Genomic DNA, 17021 nt, shown 5'->3' with positions numbered 1-17021 from the left:
AGTCTGAGACAGAAAAAAGGGAAGAGGGGGCTAGAGAAACACTCAGACCATCAGTGTTTGATTGATGCATCGAGTTAAGACGCTCAATCCATCTCAACATGCCCAACCTGCTGAACGGGACCTGTTCAGTATTCAGTCCATGTGTGACATAGGACATTAGTTAGAAACAGGTGCAAGCGCAATCCCTCTTTCCAAATGTTAATGTTCCCCCACAGAGGATCCCTACGGTGCTACAGACTGACTGGTTTACAGCTGGGAGGCAGTTGTCCAGGCCTGTGTGCTGGCGAGCTGTAAACCACCCTGAGCTGCTGGAAAGAGAAATAAAAGTGTTACTGTGGTGAAGTAATACCTGATATCACACGTGACAGCTTTTTTTCCCTCAAATGGGAATGTGAACAATCACATGGTGGAAGATGGAGTATCACTCTAACTGATTATGTCAATTCACAGAACAGATTGACAAAAGCTCTTGGTTTTTTCTTTTTGACTAAAAAGGTCCTGTTTGGGACATTTGGGACTCAGTCACTGTATTGGAGACAGCCCTTTCTCTCATGAAAGCAAAACATACTGGATGAAAACGCTTCCAATAAAGCATCAATTTCACCTTTGCGTGGCTTATCCAGGTAAGCTTTTGAGTGTGGTGTCATTTTCCCCAGTGGCCACAAGGGGCAGCAATGAGCTCTACAATAGAGCCTGCACTCGAAAACAAACCACATGCCACAAAAAAGGTGAGCTTTATGCTTCAGTGATAATTTTTACAAATGGAAGGCTTAAAGGATGAGAACTAAATGGTTACTCCACCAGCTTTGATAAAGAGCAGCCCAAAATGCAGAAGCTTCAAATCGACACACCTTTAGATCAAATTGAAATATTGACTGTGCTAACATTCATTTTTAAACAGCTTGAATGCTTTTAACATTTTAGATAATCAAACATTCCTGTCACCAGAGAAAAGAAGGCACAGTGAGTATATGGATGGATGGATGCGTAGAGCCTTACTTATTTCAGACCAAATAGGCATGTTGTAAAATCTAATCTAATCCCCCCCCAACACCAATCCAGCAGGGACAGAAAGGAAATGATTTGATGAAGCTTGGCTTTCCCGAGCTAATTAGCAATGTTTGGCTCCAATATATAGTTATGCAGTGCGGCGCCTGAACAAAAACAAACGCACCTGTTTACCAGAGTCTAATGTGTCACCTTTTATTTCAGAGCAGGTATAGCAGACAGTCACAGCACAATACTCTCCATAATTAGTCTCTGAAGAACAACAACAGATGTACGGAGTAAAAGACCAACAGACAGGCAGGCAGACAGAAAAAGGATGATGTCTCTCTATATATGATGCCCCCCTGCCAAGCACAAATGGCTTTTGATTGCATGATTTGGTATGTATAGTGTATAGTGTATAGTGTATTGTGTGTGTGTGTGCGTCATATGAAATGGTTTGCGCTCATGACTTCCTCTTTTATAAAAGCAGACGACTAAGAAAGTGGTAAACCTTTCTTCTTAGGTTAGATTCAGTGCATTTTACTGAATATATCTCAGGCTTTTATGGTTTCATGTGATATCAAATGGTGGAGTTCCAAATTCAAACATTAGTATAATAAAATATGATTCTTCCTAACTAACAATACAGCGGTTCTGTATTTTCTTAGCACGTTGATAGATTAATATGCTGCAAATAATTTCATTTCAAGTGCTAACGTGTTAATCTCAAATCTCACTTTCATAACTCTGAAGAAAGACAAAAAAAAAATCTTAACTTAAGGTCCATTTACTAGCTTTTCCCAGAGCTTTCAACCACATCCCATTGAAGACCATCAGGAAAAAATAAGTGGGTCTTGAGCTATTCATTTATTTTTTTTGTCAAAGTAAATAAAAACACACACACTATAAGAAGCCTTCTGTAGGGGTGAAACTGACATTTGGAGAGGATTTATATAATTTATATATTATTAAAAAACATATATAAATAAAACAATAAACAATATTTTGACTGTGGAGTGACATCAACAGCTGTGAAAAAGTTGTTATTCAAATATAACCGACCTTTGAATGTCCATTCAGTGAAGCCAGTCAATGTTGTTGACCTCTGAGATGGAAAGTCCTTCATGGCCACAGAGACTCAAAATGTTTTTATTCTTATTTATCATCGCATGTCTTACCAGAGAAATCATCTCAGTGCGGAAGGACTTTTTCCACTCAATAGCTTCAGAGATGGTCGACTATGAAAACTACAGTTAAATCTGTTGGTGCAAAAAACAGCAATCAGCTGCTTCAATGCAGTAATGAGTATCGGTCTTTAAAGACCCTTATCAGTTGAATTCTTGTCAGCAGGGTCATCGCTGAGGAATGTCCTCTATTTACATTCAGGGAGGTTCAAAGTCTTCAGGGGACACATTTATATTCACAGCAATGTCTCAGTTTATACACCCCCTGTAAAAACAACCATATGTTGCGCTGGGTGAGCCCCGTAAAACAGAGCTCGTTAACAAGTCCACATTCACACACACACACACACACACACACACACACACACACACCTTTTGTAGTTAAAGCATATTCCTGCACAAAAAGAGGGCATTAGAATTTACATGACCAATGCATGCCGGCCACTCACACACAATATAAACACGCATATATAGACATGCACACGCTCACACTCACTATGGGCATGTGGAGGATAATGCATACTCTACACAAGGCATAAACACAAAACAAAACTATGTGTATAAACAGAGCAGAGTCAGTCCACTAATCTTGTAAATACCAAGAAAAACAGTGCCCTTGCTATTTCATACCTAAAAATGAGACTGCTGCAACCTTAAGAAGTGTCTTTACTGCAATTTACCATTCAAACAACCAAAGGCACACATTTATCCATCAGACTGTGGTAAACTGTGATGGGTAAAGAGATAGCAATTTCAAACGCTCTTGTTACGTTTTACTTTAGCTTTTTAGCAAAGCGCTTAATGTGAGTGCAGCATCTTGGTTGCCCCCAGACAACAAGACTGAAGGGAGTATGTTTGATAGAAAGATAGTGACTGTGTTTATATAACACTTTGTTCTCATCTTGTTTTAGTCTCTGTGAGCTACTGGAATTCCACATGGGAAAATGCACCACACAGTGACAGTTTCTCATGTTTATATGCACATTGTGACTGAAAATATCTTTATTTCTCACTTGAAGACTGGATTTTCTGGCCTCAGAGCCACATCTCTGAGTACTTTTTCCCTGTAAAACCAAATTTTAAAATAGAGTCTGACCCTGAGGAGAGTTGGAAATAGCATCAGTTGTTTCGTCAGTGGTATCAGTGACTTACAGGAAGTGTCTGCACATAAATGAGTGCAGCAAGAAACGTATTGGTGACAGAGATGTAATCTTATCACATCTCCAAACTAAATTAAATGACATCTCTCATAATCCTGCTTACTTTTGGTGACCACGCCCTCCAGCCTGATGATGTTGGGGTGGTCAAACTGGCCCATGATTGACGCCTCGCGCAGGAAGTCCCGCCTCTGACGCTCCACATAGCCACCTTTCAGTGTCTTTATCGCCACGGCGATCTCCTTCTTCCCCGGCGTTCTCAGGCGGCCGCTGCACACCTCGCCAAACTCACCTAAAGCGCACACAGATTAACACAGTAAGGAGTGTATCTCCAAACTCCACCCCATTAGCAGGCAGCATAATATGCCACCTGGGGGCAGTGTTGCAGTTCCCATCTGAACTCCAGCATTATTGCCTCTTCTCTGATTAGTTAAACTTCATGAAATTCTCTCTTTCACCTTCTATAAAATGCCTTGGATCTATTCTCACATGTTCTTTTGTTCAATAAACCTGTTAAAGCTCTGATATTCCTACAGTGTGCGCAGAGAAAATGACAGTGAGACAGTGCGAGATGGAAAAAAGGCGTCCTCTTTAGTGCGTACAAAGGAGTAGAGGGGGTGCACGGCAATTATATGTGTGGAGTGAAAATAGATCATCTCCTATGGCACAGTTAAAGCTATTGTTATTCTAACCAACATGAAATGATCCTCTTCCGCCCACAGGCCAAGGGTATGAATCAGTGAGACACGAGTGGATGAGAGTATAGCTGTGTGTGTGTATACCGGCTCCGATCACCCTCTCGATGCGGATCCTGGACGGGTCAATCTCCTTGGTGAACTCGTGGACAGCCTGCGTGGGATCTTCATATGTATCAGGGTCCACATAGGTCTTTATTCCTGGGAAAGGGACTGAGGGGACAGAGAGAAAGATAAAAGAGAATTTGTTTTTTTTATATCTTCACCAGGCTGGAAGGTAAAATTAGGAAAACTTGAATTCAAATTAAACAATGTATAAAACGCTTTACTACTACTAACACTATTTCTACTACAACTGCCACTGCTACAAATACTTGTACCCAAAGGGATACATCTGCAGGTACGAGGGGGTGTGTGGAACGATTGTGGAATTTGAGATAATAGAAATTATGATTTGATTAAAAAAATATACTGACATATTTCAATTTAGGTGGAAAATAAACACACCAATAGGAAAACAAATGAATGTAAGGCTGATCTTTAGTGCATTTATTGTCAAAGTAACCAAGAAACTACCAGCCACAATAAGCTGACTGCACAGGACGCACCTCACACCAACCTGAATAACATCTTTCAGTTGTAATTGAGCGTACGTGAAAACTGGGAGTGAGCTGAGAAGTTAAAATAGAAAGCTAATGATGCCTACAGTGGTCCATGCTGTCCATCTGAGATAGATACAGCAGAAATAGATATTAAGTCAACTTTTTAAAGTATTTCTGTTTGTACCGTTTTACAGTCTCAACTTACATTAACATACACAACAATGACCTGGTCACTCTTTAGACAAAAGGTCCTCGGCATGTAGAGACATATTTCCCCCGCTGCTATTGATTATGAGCTGGGAGGCAATTACACAAGTTGCCCTGTCTGATGTTCAATATCTGCTCTTTAGCACAGCACAAGAGCACACACACACACACACACACACACACACACACACACACACACACACACACACACACACACACACACACACACACACACACTAGTAGCTGCTTCCTCCTCTGTCTTTTTTGCTGAGAGGCACACTGAGCCAGTCTTTTGACCAGTTTTAGCCCCTGCTGTAAGTAAGCGACCACCCTGTTGAAGTGTCTATGAGCGAGCCGGTGAATCTTTCCCAGTGGAAGGGGGGGGGGGGGGGCTTGGTTTCTCCTTCAGAGATCGATACAGTATCATGAAACAAAAAGCAACAATCAGTTGCACAAACTGACACCAGCAAAAACCCAGAGGATGCTGTTCTCCTCTCAAAGCCTCAGCTCAACACCACTCAGGGCTGAGACCTGAGACAGGACACAGGAGATACAGGGGTTTGACTTTAGGAGTGAACACACACACTTGCTGAGGTGAGTGTTTTAATCTTGAATGTGGCAGCTTGTTAGCCACCTTCACAAACTAATTTGATGTATATTTTTTCTCTCACCTTTTGCTATCTGTTTTCTACCCTCAATCCAACTGTCCTCTTAAAACTGCCTCATTTCTCTTTGTCTTCTCCGCTCTTCCTCTAACTTTCGACCTGGTTGCTCCCATCCTCATTCTTCTCCGCTCGCGGTTTCTCCTCTTGCAATTTTCCCTCGTCTCGCCCCCAATCTCCACCTTTCTGCTCACTTTTCAAACATCTTTTCTTTTTATCACTTTACAGCTCTCATTTCAATTTGTGTTTTTCATGTCAGGAATGAAAAGTTGGATATTAAAAGACAAAAGGCAGGCAAAAGAGACGGAAAGGTACAGGAGAGCAGAAGCAGACAGCTCAGGGATGCAGCTATGTAACCAGATTAAACAAAAAAAGGAAGAAAAAAAACAGCCCCATGTAGAACATCAAATGAAACCTGAGGGGAGGTGAGGGTGACTGCTGGAGACGAGGAGGGAGGGAGAGACAGAAAGATGAAGGAGCATAGTGGTTCAAAGAATTTTTCCTCTGTCGACTTGTCTGACGTCTTGATTCCTGAAACTATTGTATAAATATCACAGTTTCTACTTCTTTTCTTGCTTGCATTTGTAACAACAGCAAGTCACAGTTTTTGCATTTTGTCACAGCTTGTGCCGGGAACTGTCACCCCCCTGCAAAATGCAAATATGCATATAGGCACCGACACACATGGGAAATGATCCATACAGCAGTACACTGTGCATGTTGAATGCAAAGAGAAGCTAGCCTGCTAGCTGCTAACTGTGGCTCACAGAATCTTGTTTCTTCCTCGCTTTCTGGCACCACTAAATAAAACCTGGCACTTTCTCACCAAATGGCTGGGCGTTCTGGCAAGTAGTAATTTTCGACACTGACATCATGTAATGTGCCAAACAGATTTGACATTTCATCAAATTATAAAAACTTAACAGACTAGCATCATCATCATAAATATGGAAATTAATTATTCTTGACTCAATCTTTTTGCGATGCTAAATTGATGAAAACAGAAAAATGAGGGTCACAGTGAGAAAAAAAATCCAAAACAACAAGGAAGAGAGAGGAAGGCTGATTTATTTACCATGTCCATTCTGATAATTGGTCCTCCTTTTCTCCTCTGAAGATATCTTGGCCTTAAAGTACCACTGACACCTGGAAAACACACAGATTGATAGACAGAGTTAAAGGGATTTTCCTCAAATGTGCAATTACATTACTTTTTTTGCAAGTAACTATCCGGGACCCGTACATGGGGAGGGCCTTCAAGAAGCCTGGAAATAAAACTTTTTTTTGTGAGTTGAAGTGAATTCAGAGGAAAAACCTCAACAAAAATGTGATATAGTATAGATGACTTGAGAAAGAGTAAATTAATAATATTACAAAAAATGTTCTATGCAGAAAATAGGAACATGTTTACATTTAACACATCTCTGGTCCTGGAATCTCATTGTAGAAATAAATCTTTTACTGGTGACATTTCAAAATTGTCTGCAGAAAGAGGCTCCTCATGTCAACTCCTGAGTGCACTGAGTTAAGCAAAGACACGTTTTATTGCTTATAGTTAACTTTTCATTTGTAGGAGGAAGAACGTGTGATTACACCTTTCGAAAGTTAGTTAGCGAGCAGAGACTTAACCCAAAGTTAAGATCATGTTGCATTACAGTAGTCTCAGAGAATGTCAAATCCTGGTCTAATTGAGACAACCACTATCCAGTCACATGATGCACTTGCTGGCCCAAATTCCAGCATCTTGTGTGAACAGCTTGACATGGCAATAATACGGGTCATAAAGTTCTGTGTGTGTGTGTTCTACAAGAAAGGCAGGTTAAATACAGTGTGTGTGTGTGTGTGTGCTCATGTGTATGTGTGTTTTAGCAGTTAAGGAGTCAAAATAAAAGATTTTTTGGACAACTTCCTTTCTTTTTACATTGCTGCACCACAGAGACACACATGCTCAGTCACTCAGGTGCGGATGGTATGTGGTGTTTTTAACAACCTCTCACCACCGGAGATGTGTTAGTTTGAGGGCCTAGTGGGACCTTAGACATTAACAGTTCCACAAACTGCTGAATGCGACATTAATTAAAAAGCCACACATAAACCAGACGCTAAGGTTAGACGGAGAAAGGGGTACAGTAACATTTCAGAGGCTAATTAGTCGATTACAGTTACAATCCACGACATTTTCATAGCAACGCAGATTCACATAACCAGTCCACGAAAGCTTTAACATTCCACGATCACAACAAGATCAAACCCCAGAGAAATGAGATAAAGCCATAGCTTATGCCACCGAAAATGAAATAGAATAAAACAATATTGCAATACTGAACAGATAGTAATGAAGATGGAGGTGGTGTGATTCAGAAACACACACATAAACACGCAGATTCAAAATTCTTGAAAAAATGAAGAGACAGACACTCTTTCACGGAGAGAATTAAATGTCTTTACTCAACACACTATTATAGAAGAGAAGTTCACTTTTCATCCACTAATGCAAAAGCTCCCTCTTCCTGTGCATGTGTGTGTGTGTGTCTGTGTGTGTGTGTGTGTGTGTATGTGTTTGTGTGAGAGTTTATCTGGGCACTGAGAGACCGAGAGACAGCCAACGACTGATAAAAAGCCGCTGCCAAGAAAGTCTAAAAAAGCTGCGAGATTAGATGACAGCATCTGCAAAAAGACCACGGAAGAATTTATCCAAATAGACGCTTGGATGTTGCTCCGAAACGAAAAGTGAAGGAAACACAAAGTAGCCTGACAGAGTCACACAATCAGAATCAAAAGTTGTTTTTCTGAAAACAAGAACATTCAACGCATTTCTGGAAATCCTGGAATGTCTTTGTAGGAAAAAATTCTTCTGGAGCCATTTGAAATTTTCTACACAAAGAGGCTCATCAAAAACCCAACTACTAACTGCTCACATAGTGACACACCAACAAGTTCACCTAAAGGATGAGAGAAGTCGCCTGATGACCCATAAGACCTTTCTAAAAGTGACCCGCATGAGCTGTTCTGATCTGCCATCACTATGTTTAAGGTTTAGTTTAGGCCACTGAGGATGCCTTGGAAGTTACATCTTCAGTATAACATTGTGGTTACGGCTGCAGTAAAACAGTGAATAGAAAGAGTTGCATGAAATCATCTTGACAGTCACACCTCTGTGATTTCACTGCTACAAAATGAATCAAGCATCAACAAAAATGACAATCATTCAGCAAATAGATTAGAATTTATTGGTCTGTCAATTTTACAGGTTTAATTCCTGAAATGGCCTTTTCATGGTGACATTAGAGCGCCATTATGGACAATGAGGCACAATCTGAAGAGGGTCACCCCACTAAAAAACAACACACAGGATTGGAAACTTCTAATCCTTTCCAATTGATCTGCAGGTTTTTCACAGTTACACAAGGACTAAAGCTACAATCAAATGAACGTTTTTTTATTCTGCTGCAACCTATGGTTAGAGGAAGAATATATTTTTTACAATTTGAGTAAACTCACCCTTTAAGTCAAACATCTGGCCTGGACATTACTTGAGCAAATGGCTTTTTGTCAGTCAAACGTGGTTGACCCTTTCATAAAAGGTTTAGTAATAGCTTCATTCAAACATGACAAGACGGTTACAAAATAGATTTGAAATGCTTACGAAATATTTGGTACATGGCGTGTGAGGTGGGGCGGCTGGAGAAGAGCAGTGAGCAGTGAAGGAAGGAACGTGCTCTGAGTGGCTTCACTGATGAATTTTAAAACGTATTTTGCTTAATTAATGACCGCGTGCACGAGGGACGTTCGCTCCCACTTCTCACTAGTGGATCCCCTCATACATTTTCTCATATTTCATCATTTATTAGATAGAATATAGAATCCTGCTGCATGTTTCATGCAGCCCAACAGCACACAAGGACACTTAAAAATGACAAAACTCCAAGTTGTGAATAAATTCCTATTTGCTCACATTTCGTATATAAAGTGTTTTGTTGGATAATAATGCTGTCGGCAGTTGGCACAGAAGAAAGCTGACAATTATTTGAAGGCTGACAAATATATTTTAGACTGATCTGGCATGTAACGAATCTCCTGAATAACTTAAAAGTGTCTCATCCACAGTATTTTGTGGTTTATAAAACTGATTTTCTGTGCATAAGAGATGATAATCAAGTGATATGTTTATTACAAAGCTCTTACGAAGGTGGAACAGGACATGCTTTTAATATCTCTGTGTATTTACCCTTGTGCTTCTGTGGCTAATGTGATAACATTAACTAAATTCACAATTTATGTATTGGACTTGTTACAGAAATGTTACTACAGGTCATACCTAGACAGACTTCTACTGAAAAGTGTTTCATTTCAAATATGTAAATATGTATTTGTGTGTTGAAATAAGACACAGTCATGTACAATTTTCATCACATTCACACAATGACATGCATGTTTGAAAGAAACTTTAAAGGAGTGGCAGCAAGTACTGTAGAAGAGCAAAGGCTTGACCCAAACAGAAACAAAGACAGAAACAGAGATCTCTCATAGTCACACAGTCACTTCAGAGGAGAGTCCTCTCTTCACTGTCACTGCTCCAGACAAATCCACCTCCCCCCTGAGCCCTGCGCCTCCACACCCACTGTGGTCCAGAAGAGAGATGCTATCTCCCTCCTGGAGATGAAGCTGGCAGAGCTGAGGGACAGAGGTCCCACAGGACATGATGGTTTTGACATGTTTTCCTGCTGGTTTGGACCTAAAACATAAATATTACTAACATCAAATGCTACTATTAAGTAGTACTTTCAATATCATTACTTTCAATATCAAAATAACAATGATAAATGGATTACAGTGCAAATTCATTAGTTTGCCTTGCTTCAACTTAATGTACCACTCTGCAGTACAGCCATTCCTCTCACCACTAACCGCCTGATACAAGTAAAGGCAACAGAAGAGAAGCGTTAATAAACTAAATGCCTAGATAAATTAATAATAAAGAGATACAGTAATTATATACAGTAAAAACAATCAAAGTTGTACACAGACATCACTACTGCAAGATTATTATAGTCCCCATTAGACTCAGTACTAAGCACCAACTAAAAGAGACTAAAGATGTGGTACCAATAAACTACACAGTAAAGTAATAGGAAATTGGATAATTCAGTATATGGACACAATGTGGACAGAAACTATTCTCAGCACTTTGTCTTGGGGGTATTTACCGTGTAGTCCCTACAAAGAGTACCTATACTGTAGTACAATAAATATGTGTTGTCATTTCTAAACAACAATATAATCAACAAAATGCATCATTCCCAAGTTCCCCTCAAAACAATGATGAACTAGCAGTCACCACAAAACAGGGAAGGGCCGTCTACCTATTTGTCTGCTTTGTCTTTTTAGGAGGATACACACTTTGCTCACCACTTTGGAAAAGTACACTTTAATATATCATTTTAAAAAATGACGTTTTTTTTCCTCAGTGCACACTTTGCTCCACCACTGAACTCTGATCACAATCTAATCTGTACATCACGAAGACAGCGAATGATAACACTGCAGGCTCACACAAGCCAGGAAGCTCTACCATACAACAACACACCAAATGAAATTGGTAACCGGTTACAATAGCTGGTTACAATATGCAGGAGGAGACCAACACAGAGCTACAATGAAAGAGAATATTGGACTCAAAGCTGTCAGCTGGACACACACTCCACTGTATGATGATGATGATGATGATGATGATGATGATGTTGGCCCCTGTCTGTTACTAACAAGTTAGGCACACCAACTAAAGCTGCAGACACAGTTTTTCGGTGACTTGTCTCGAAGGTGGAGAGACATTTGACAGTCACTGAGCCACTCTTTGAGGTTTTGGATATGACTGTGTAGCTATTGTAATTTTCAGAGTATCAGACTATGTGTACAATGTGACTGAAATTCTGTTTTACTGCTATATTATATTATATTATAATATAATGTTTGTGGTTCTCCAGTATCACACCTGTAATCTGCTCTTCCTGTAAACTTAAATAAACATATTCTCACTTTATGAAGTTGAGGACACAGCAAATTAAGCATTCATTTGGAGTCGTGTTTCGGTGTCTTTCAGCTCTGTTTTGATCTCCATCAATTCCTATGGCACATATCTGACTCTTCCGCTGCTGAGTGCTCCACCATGTTCACCAGCTGGTCGCCAACTTTATCTGTGTGCTTTGTGGTGCAGGACAGGTAGTTTACAGTGGGTTTATCAGAGCTTTTTGCTGAAACCACCTGCCTGCTGCTGTTGGAAATGCTCTGTGCAGAGCTGAGGGGAACTGCAGAGCCAGGTAATAATCTTCTGTGGGGTCATGACCACGAGCGACCCATTTTGTGTGACACATTTAATGGTTTCTATAAATAAATACCAAGAAGTTAGTCCAGAGCAGAGTTTTGATGTCTTCTCTTGATTCTTTTGCATTGCCAGAGTTTGATCAACACCCACATGAATTGTGCAGCAGATTTCAGATTTTCTAAAAGAATACATTTCCTCTGTCTCCAATGTGATGCGAAGCAAGGGTGCTGCTTCAGTAACTGTTCTAATGAACAAAAACAAACCTCTCCAGATTAGCAGAGAGGACTGTGTGGCCAAATAAAGTGTTTAAATGATGCGATGATGCAGGCTGCGATGGAATAAGTTAGGAGTGAACATGCCCCGTACTAGTGGAGAAAGTGTGTGTAAACGCTTGCTTGTGTGTGGGTTCATGTGATCACATGTGAGCCTCCTCCTCTTTGAAGATTTAACGTAATCCGGGTTGCCAGATTAGAGCAGGTGTCAGAGGGCTACGAGCAGCAGGTTGCCAGATTGGGCTTCGGCTAAGTGAAGTCTGTGGGATCCTGGACACAGATAGACAGAGCAGATAACATGGCGGGTAACACTGGCAGAGAGGACAAGAAGGGGATTTGGAAAGCCACTGTTGACCTCTGCTGATGGGGTCAAGCTGTTCATTAAAGAAATGGTGGCATGTGCCTTTATCAGTCTTTTCCAGTCCTATCCTCTGATCCCCTTTATCCGCCTATCCCTCTGTCTCACTGGCTTTCATGTTGAAAAGAGGCTGCACACACAGACACACACAAAGACAGTTATCATATACAAAGACCATGGCTTCTTCCACTGCTGTCTGGGCTGTCGAGCATTGTTATAGTACATATTCACAAGCACTTTACACGCCCACACATCCACCTCGGTGAAACAACATTGCCCAGAGCCCTAATCAAAGCATCAGCGTAATTCAAACCACTCCTCACTTGCCCTAACATCCCTCACAGTCACCACGGCACATCTCTCTGCTGCAGAGGCTACAGAGGGCACAGAAGAAAGGAAGGATTAAAGAAAATGATAAAAGAGCTGCGGAGACTGACAGACAATCCAAGGGGAAAGAGCACAAATACAGTAAAACTCTGGTAGAAGTTTGCACATGAGCAGATGCAAACATAGATGTAAATTTAGGAAGCTTTTAGGGCAGCCAGGTGTCAAAACTCCTCGTACAGCAGCTCCTCTTACATCCTCACTTGTGTTGTACAACCTTACATCTATGAGAGCGGTGTGACTGAAAGCTCTCATCTTTCTCAGGCAGCTCAAGTGCATTTGGAGTGAAAGTCCATCCTACACAGGGCAGAGGGATCGCAGTTATGATAGACCGTGATGAAGTTAAAAAACACTCCAACTACTGCTGCGACTGCTTTTAGTTGGATTCAGGTAAAAAAGGTCCTTCTTGTGCTAGAACGCAAAACATTGTAAAGGGCTTGTGTGTGTGTGTGTGAGTTAATAAACTAGGAACACAGGCCCTCCCACTCACACTAAGAATCACATCATAGAAATAAGAAAAATACTGTAAATCCCTGCTATGACTCTACTGCTTTCAGCTTATTTTTCATTTATTGCCTTTAAAATTCCTTTGACATTCAAACCACGCCTACAAAAAAGGACTTACTGTGACATATAGTGCACCTAGTCTGATAAAAACAAACAAACTGATTTCCTATCTGTGAAGTTCACTTCTCACTCAGGGAAATCCTCTGGAAGCTGGCACAGTTCAATGATTAAAACGAATATGCAAGTGTTTTAAGCTGCGCTTCCTCTAATGGGCAAGAGATCCTGGTTCCAGAAAGACCAGGGGGGCCCAAATTTATGAAAATGCACAATACACAATCAGCACCGGTGATTGTGTCTTTCTTATTCGGTGATGAGAGCTCAGTAGGTGCATTAAAAAACTCACGTGTCTGTCTAAGTTCATAAAGAACTTCTGTAGTGATGCTGTATAGAAATACTAATGGTGTAACAATTGCAAAAAATCAGAACCATCATCAGGAGCAGGGGGAGGTATCAAGGCCGGGTCACATCGGACATGCTCGTGAAATAGGCAGCAGTAGAAGCTTGGTGACATAGGGACTATTCACAGGGCAAGTTGGTGACGTCTGGTGAGCTAACGGCTAACGGGACCAACCGGCACTTATCAGTCAAACTCATGATAACAACTACCTGAGCTTGCTAACTGTCAGTAGGCAAGCTCGTTAGCTCAGCTGCATCAAATTCAGACAGATTATTCAGGATACATTTTTCCTGCTCCTGTCTCATAACTGTCTGCAAACCATTCCCTTTTTTTTGTGGAGCACTTAAATAAAACGGTGTACTGCAACACAGCTAATAAGTTGGATAGTTTTGGACTCTCCCTCTAAAGTCAGCACTGTTAAGATGGTTTGCTATTGTTCAAATTTATGTGTCATAGTTCTCCCAAGTTGAACTTTATGTGATTTACTTCAATCCTGCAAGTGGCTGGTTTGACCTCTTCTGAAAGGAAACGGGGAACGGGGCTTTCCTGAATATTACCTCAGGCCGGCAAAACTCCATAATAAGAATGATAAAGGCAAAATCTGACTAAGGTGTCAGGTGCAACAAAACAGGAAGGAAAAAGTACAATATTTCCCTTTGAAATGTCGGACTAGAAGTAAAATGGAAATACTCAAGTAAAGTACAAGTACCTCAAAACTGTACTTAAGTACAGTACTTGAATAAATGCGCTTAGTTACCTTCCACCACTGCAAACAACACAGTAAACTAAAGTAGCAACACACTGAATGACACTCTCTTTGCATAAATTTAAATGAAGGGTAGTGAAGTGCTCTTACCTTCCAGTGATCAGGAGGAAGAGGGTGAGGATGACGAGGAGGGTAAAGCCACCAACCGCTGCTGTGACGATGACCAACACCTGGCCTTGGTCGGAGGCAATGTCTGATGCTGAAGGAGGAGAATGGAGGATGGTTAGGAAGAAGGGAAACAATGTCAGGTTGGGCAGAGAAGAAGAAGAAGAAGAAGAAGAAGAAGAAGAAGCAGAACCAGAGGACGGTGGGAAAGGGAGAACAGATATGGAAGAGGAAAAGTATGAGAAGTTGAATGTGAAGAGCAGGTAAGGATGATAAAAACAGTGACGAGAAAAAACAGGGAAATTAGATGGGAGGCCGGATAAAGTCAGAAGAAAGAGCAAATTTTCATTTAACGTCATCTCAAATATTCCTCTCCATCAATGCACCAAACATAGACCATGTACGCTTTCTTGATAGGCAGATATTACGGAGCGATGTTTGATCAGCTCTTTGTAATGCAAAAAACCCTCAGTCAGCTTTCGTACTGGAATGATTCATACGCCTGCTGCTGTTTAATTAATATTATTCATTCATGAAATTGTGATTTAGTCCATGATCATTTGGTTAAATTGGTCCCATTTGATATTCATGATTTTCCCTTTTCTGTGTCTTGTCACAAGGCTAACGAATCCAAGATAATTGAAAGATGATTGCTATTACCAAACTTATTTCTATAATATTTCACGCTTAATGAATATGAATTGGAGATCAGGGTGCGTGGTCGCTAGCCCGATGAGTGAGGCTCATGTGGGTTTATACAGTGTGTGGGTGTTAAGTCAAGAACATGTACGTGTGAGCAGGATCAAGAATGTGTGTGTGTGTGTGTGTGTGTGTGTGTGTGTGTTTGGCTGGATAAAAGTAATTACAGACCACTCAGAGGGAGGGAGAGTGAAAGTGACGGTGGCCAGATCGCACAGGACAGTTCTCCCGACCGTCAGCTTCACGCACTCTTCACATCACAAACTAAGCAGATGTGTTGGACTGATGCTGCTGTAATGAGGTGTGTGTGTGTGTGTGTGTGTGGAGAGAGAGAGAGAGAGAGAGAGAAGGGTGGCAGAGGACAGGATGAAGGATGCAACGTGAGGGATGAGGAAAACTGGATGACAGATGAGAGATAAAGACAAACAAGAGGAAAGGAAGAGGCGGAAGTGACAGACAAATACACAAACGGATGGTAAAAAAAAGAGTGCGTGAGACAGTGACTGACAGGAAGACAGACAGACTGACAGGGAGGGAGAGAGCGACAGGGGCCAAATCGGCTCTCTCTTTCAAATAAAAGGCCAAGCAATACAAAGGCTTGGCCAAGCACCGTCTGATCCACAGATAAAGCAAAGCTCTGCAGCTTTGGAAGGTAGACGGCCACTGTGAAGCCAAATCATCCCTCAACAATACCTGACCCAACATAAAAGGGCAGCTGGACCTTTGTATTTTATGAGTAGACTTGCAATAAAGCTACTACTCACACACACAAAATATTGATTACAAATTCACAGAACATCAAGGCTGTATTGTATTGTACATCCCTTGTTGATGAATGTTTTGATTGCCATTGCAACTGATATTCTGACCTTTAAGAGGTTTAGGGTTTGTGAACGCAACCTATATGAAATTCATACTGTAGGGAGGCCGAATGTTCTGGCTGCAATGTTATCACAGTGGGAGTCACAGGTGGCGAACAAAAAGCCTTGGTGCATCATATAGCAATGAAATCAGCGGTTTCTAATCTCCAGTCACTACTAAAATGTTGCGTTGTTTTATATACTGGAAATTGTCACCCTGCTTACCCTCACATTGTGCAGTAAAATAACTCTGGACTGAAATATGTGACTTATATATACGATTTACACAAACTGAAATCATGGAATATATTTTCCTTTACTGTGAAACATTTTTTTGGGTCAACTAATCACAAGCAGGCATATATTTTTAATATAAAGGGGGCTATGCTGATATTTCTTGATGTTTTAACCCATAGCCATATACAAATATTTCACATTATTATTATAACTCTTTCCAGTCATAGTGACTTAGAGCAACGCTGCAATCCTAAACTATATTCTTAGAATCTGGAAGCAAACATGGGAATTGTGAAAAGAATAATGTGAATTTGTTAGTTTCTTACAAAAAGTGACTGTTCAGCAGTCAAATATCTAATAATAACTCTTGGATGTTAAAGCTTCTCACTACTTTAGCACCATATTGTGCATATTTGCGCATAGAAAATCAATCTAAACTGTATTACCAGGCTAGTTCATAGTATAGCTTCTCCATGGTCCCAAATTAACTTTGACATAATATACAGAGGCTACAAGCTGATCTCATACTGTGGCAAAGTAAAGTGAAACCAAAGGCT

The 17021-nt window shown here is 40.7% G+C and overlaps 1 protein-coding gene across 2 annotated transcripts in view; it reads right to left on the bottom strand.

Moving 5' to 3' along the window:
* epha6 (eph receptor A6) overlaps positions 1–17021 on the bottom strand; it is a 147693-nt gene that overhangs the window by 7066 nt on the left and 123606 nt on the right. For both annotated transcript variants that reach the window (XM_070914114.1, XM_070914115.1), the window contains 4 exons: positions 14654–14762; positions 6573–6643; positions 4114–4239; positions 3438–3623 (listed from right to left, as the gene is read on the bottom strand). In XM_070914114.1, the coding sequence (XP_070770215.1) occupies positions 3438–3623; positions 4114–4239; positions 6573–6643; positions 14654–14762 (492 nt within the window). The remainder of the gene's footprint in view (positions 1–3437; positions 3624–4113; positions 4240–6572; positions 6644–14653; positions 14763–17021) is intronic.

Source organism: Enoplosus armatus, chromosome 11 (genome assembly GCF_043641665.1).
Source record: "Enoplosus armatus isolate fEnoArm2 chromosome 11, fEnoArm2.hap1, whole genome shotgun sequence".
NCBI lineage: Eukaryota > Metazoa > Chordata > Actinopteri > Centrarchiformes > Enoplosidae > Enoplosus > Enoplosus armatus.
This window is presented reverse-complemented; position numbering and strand designations above follow the sequence as displayed.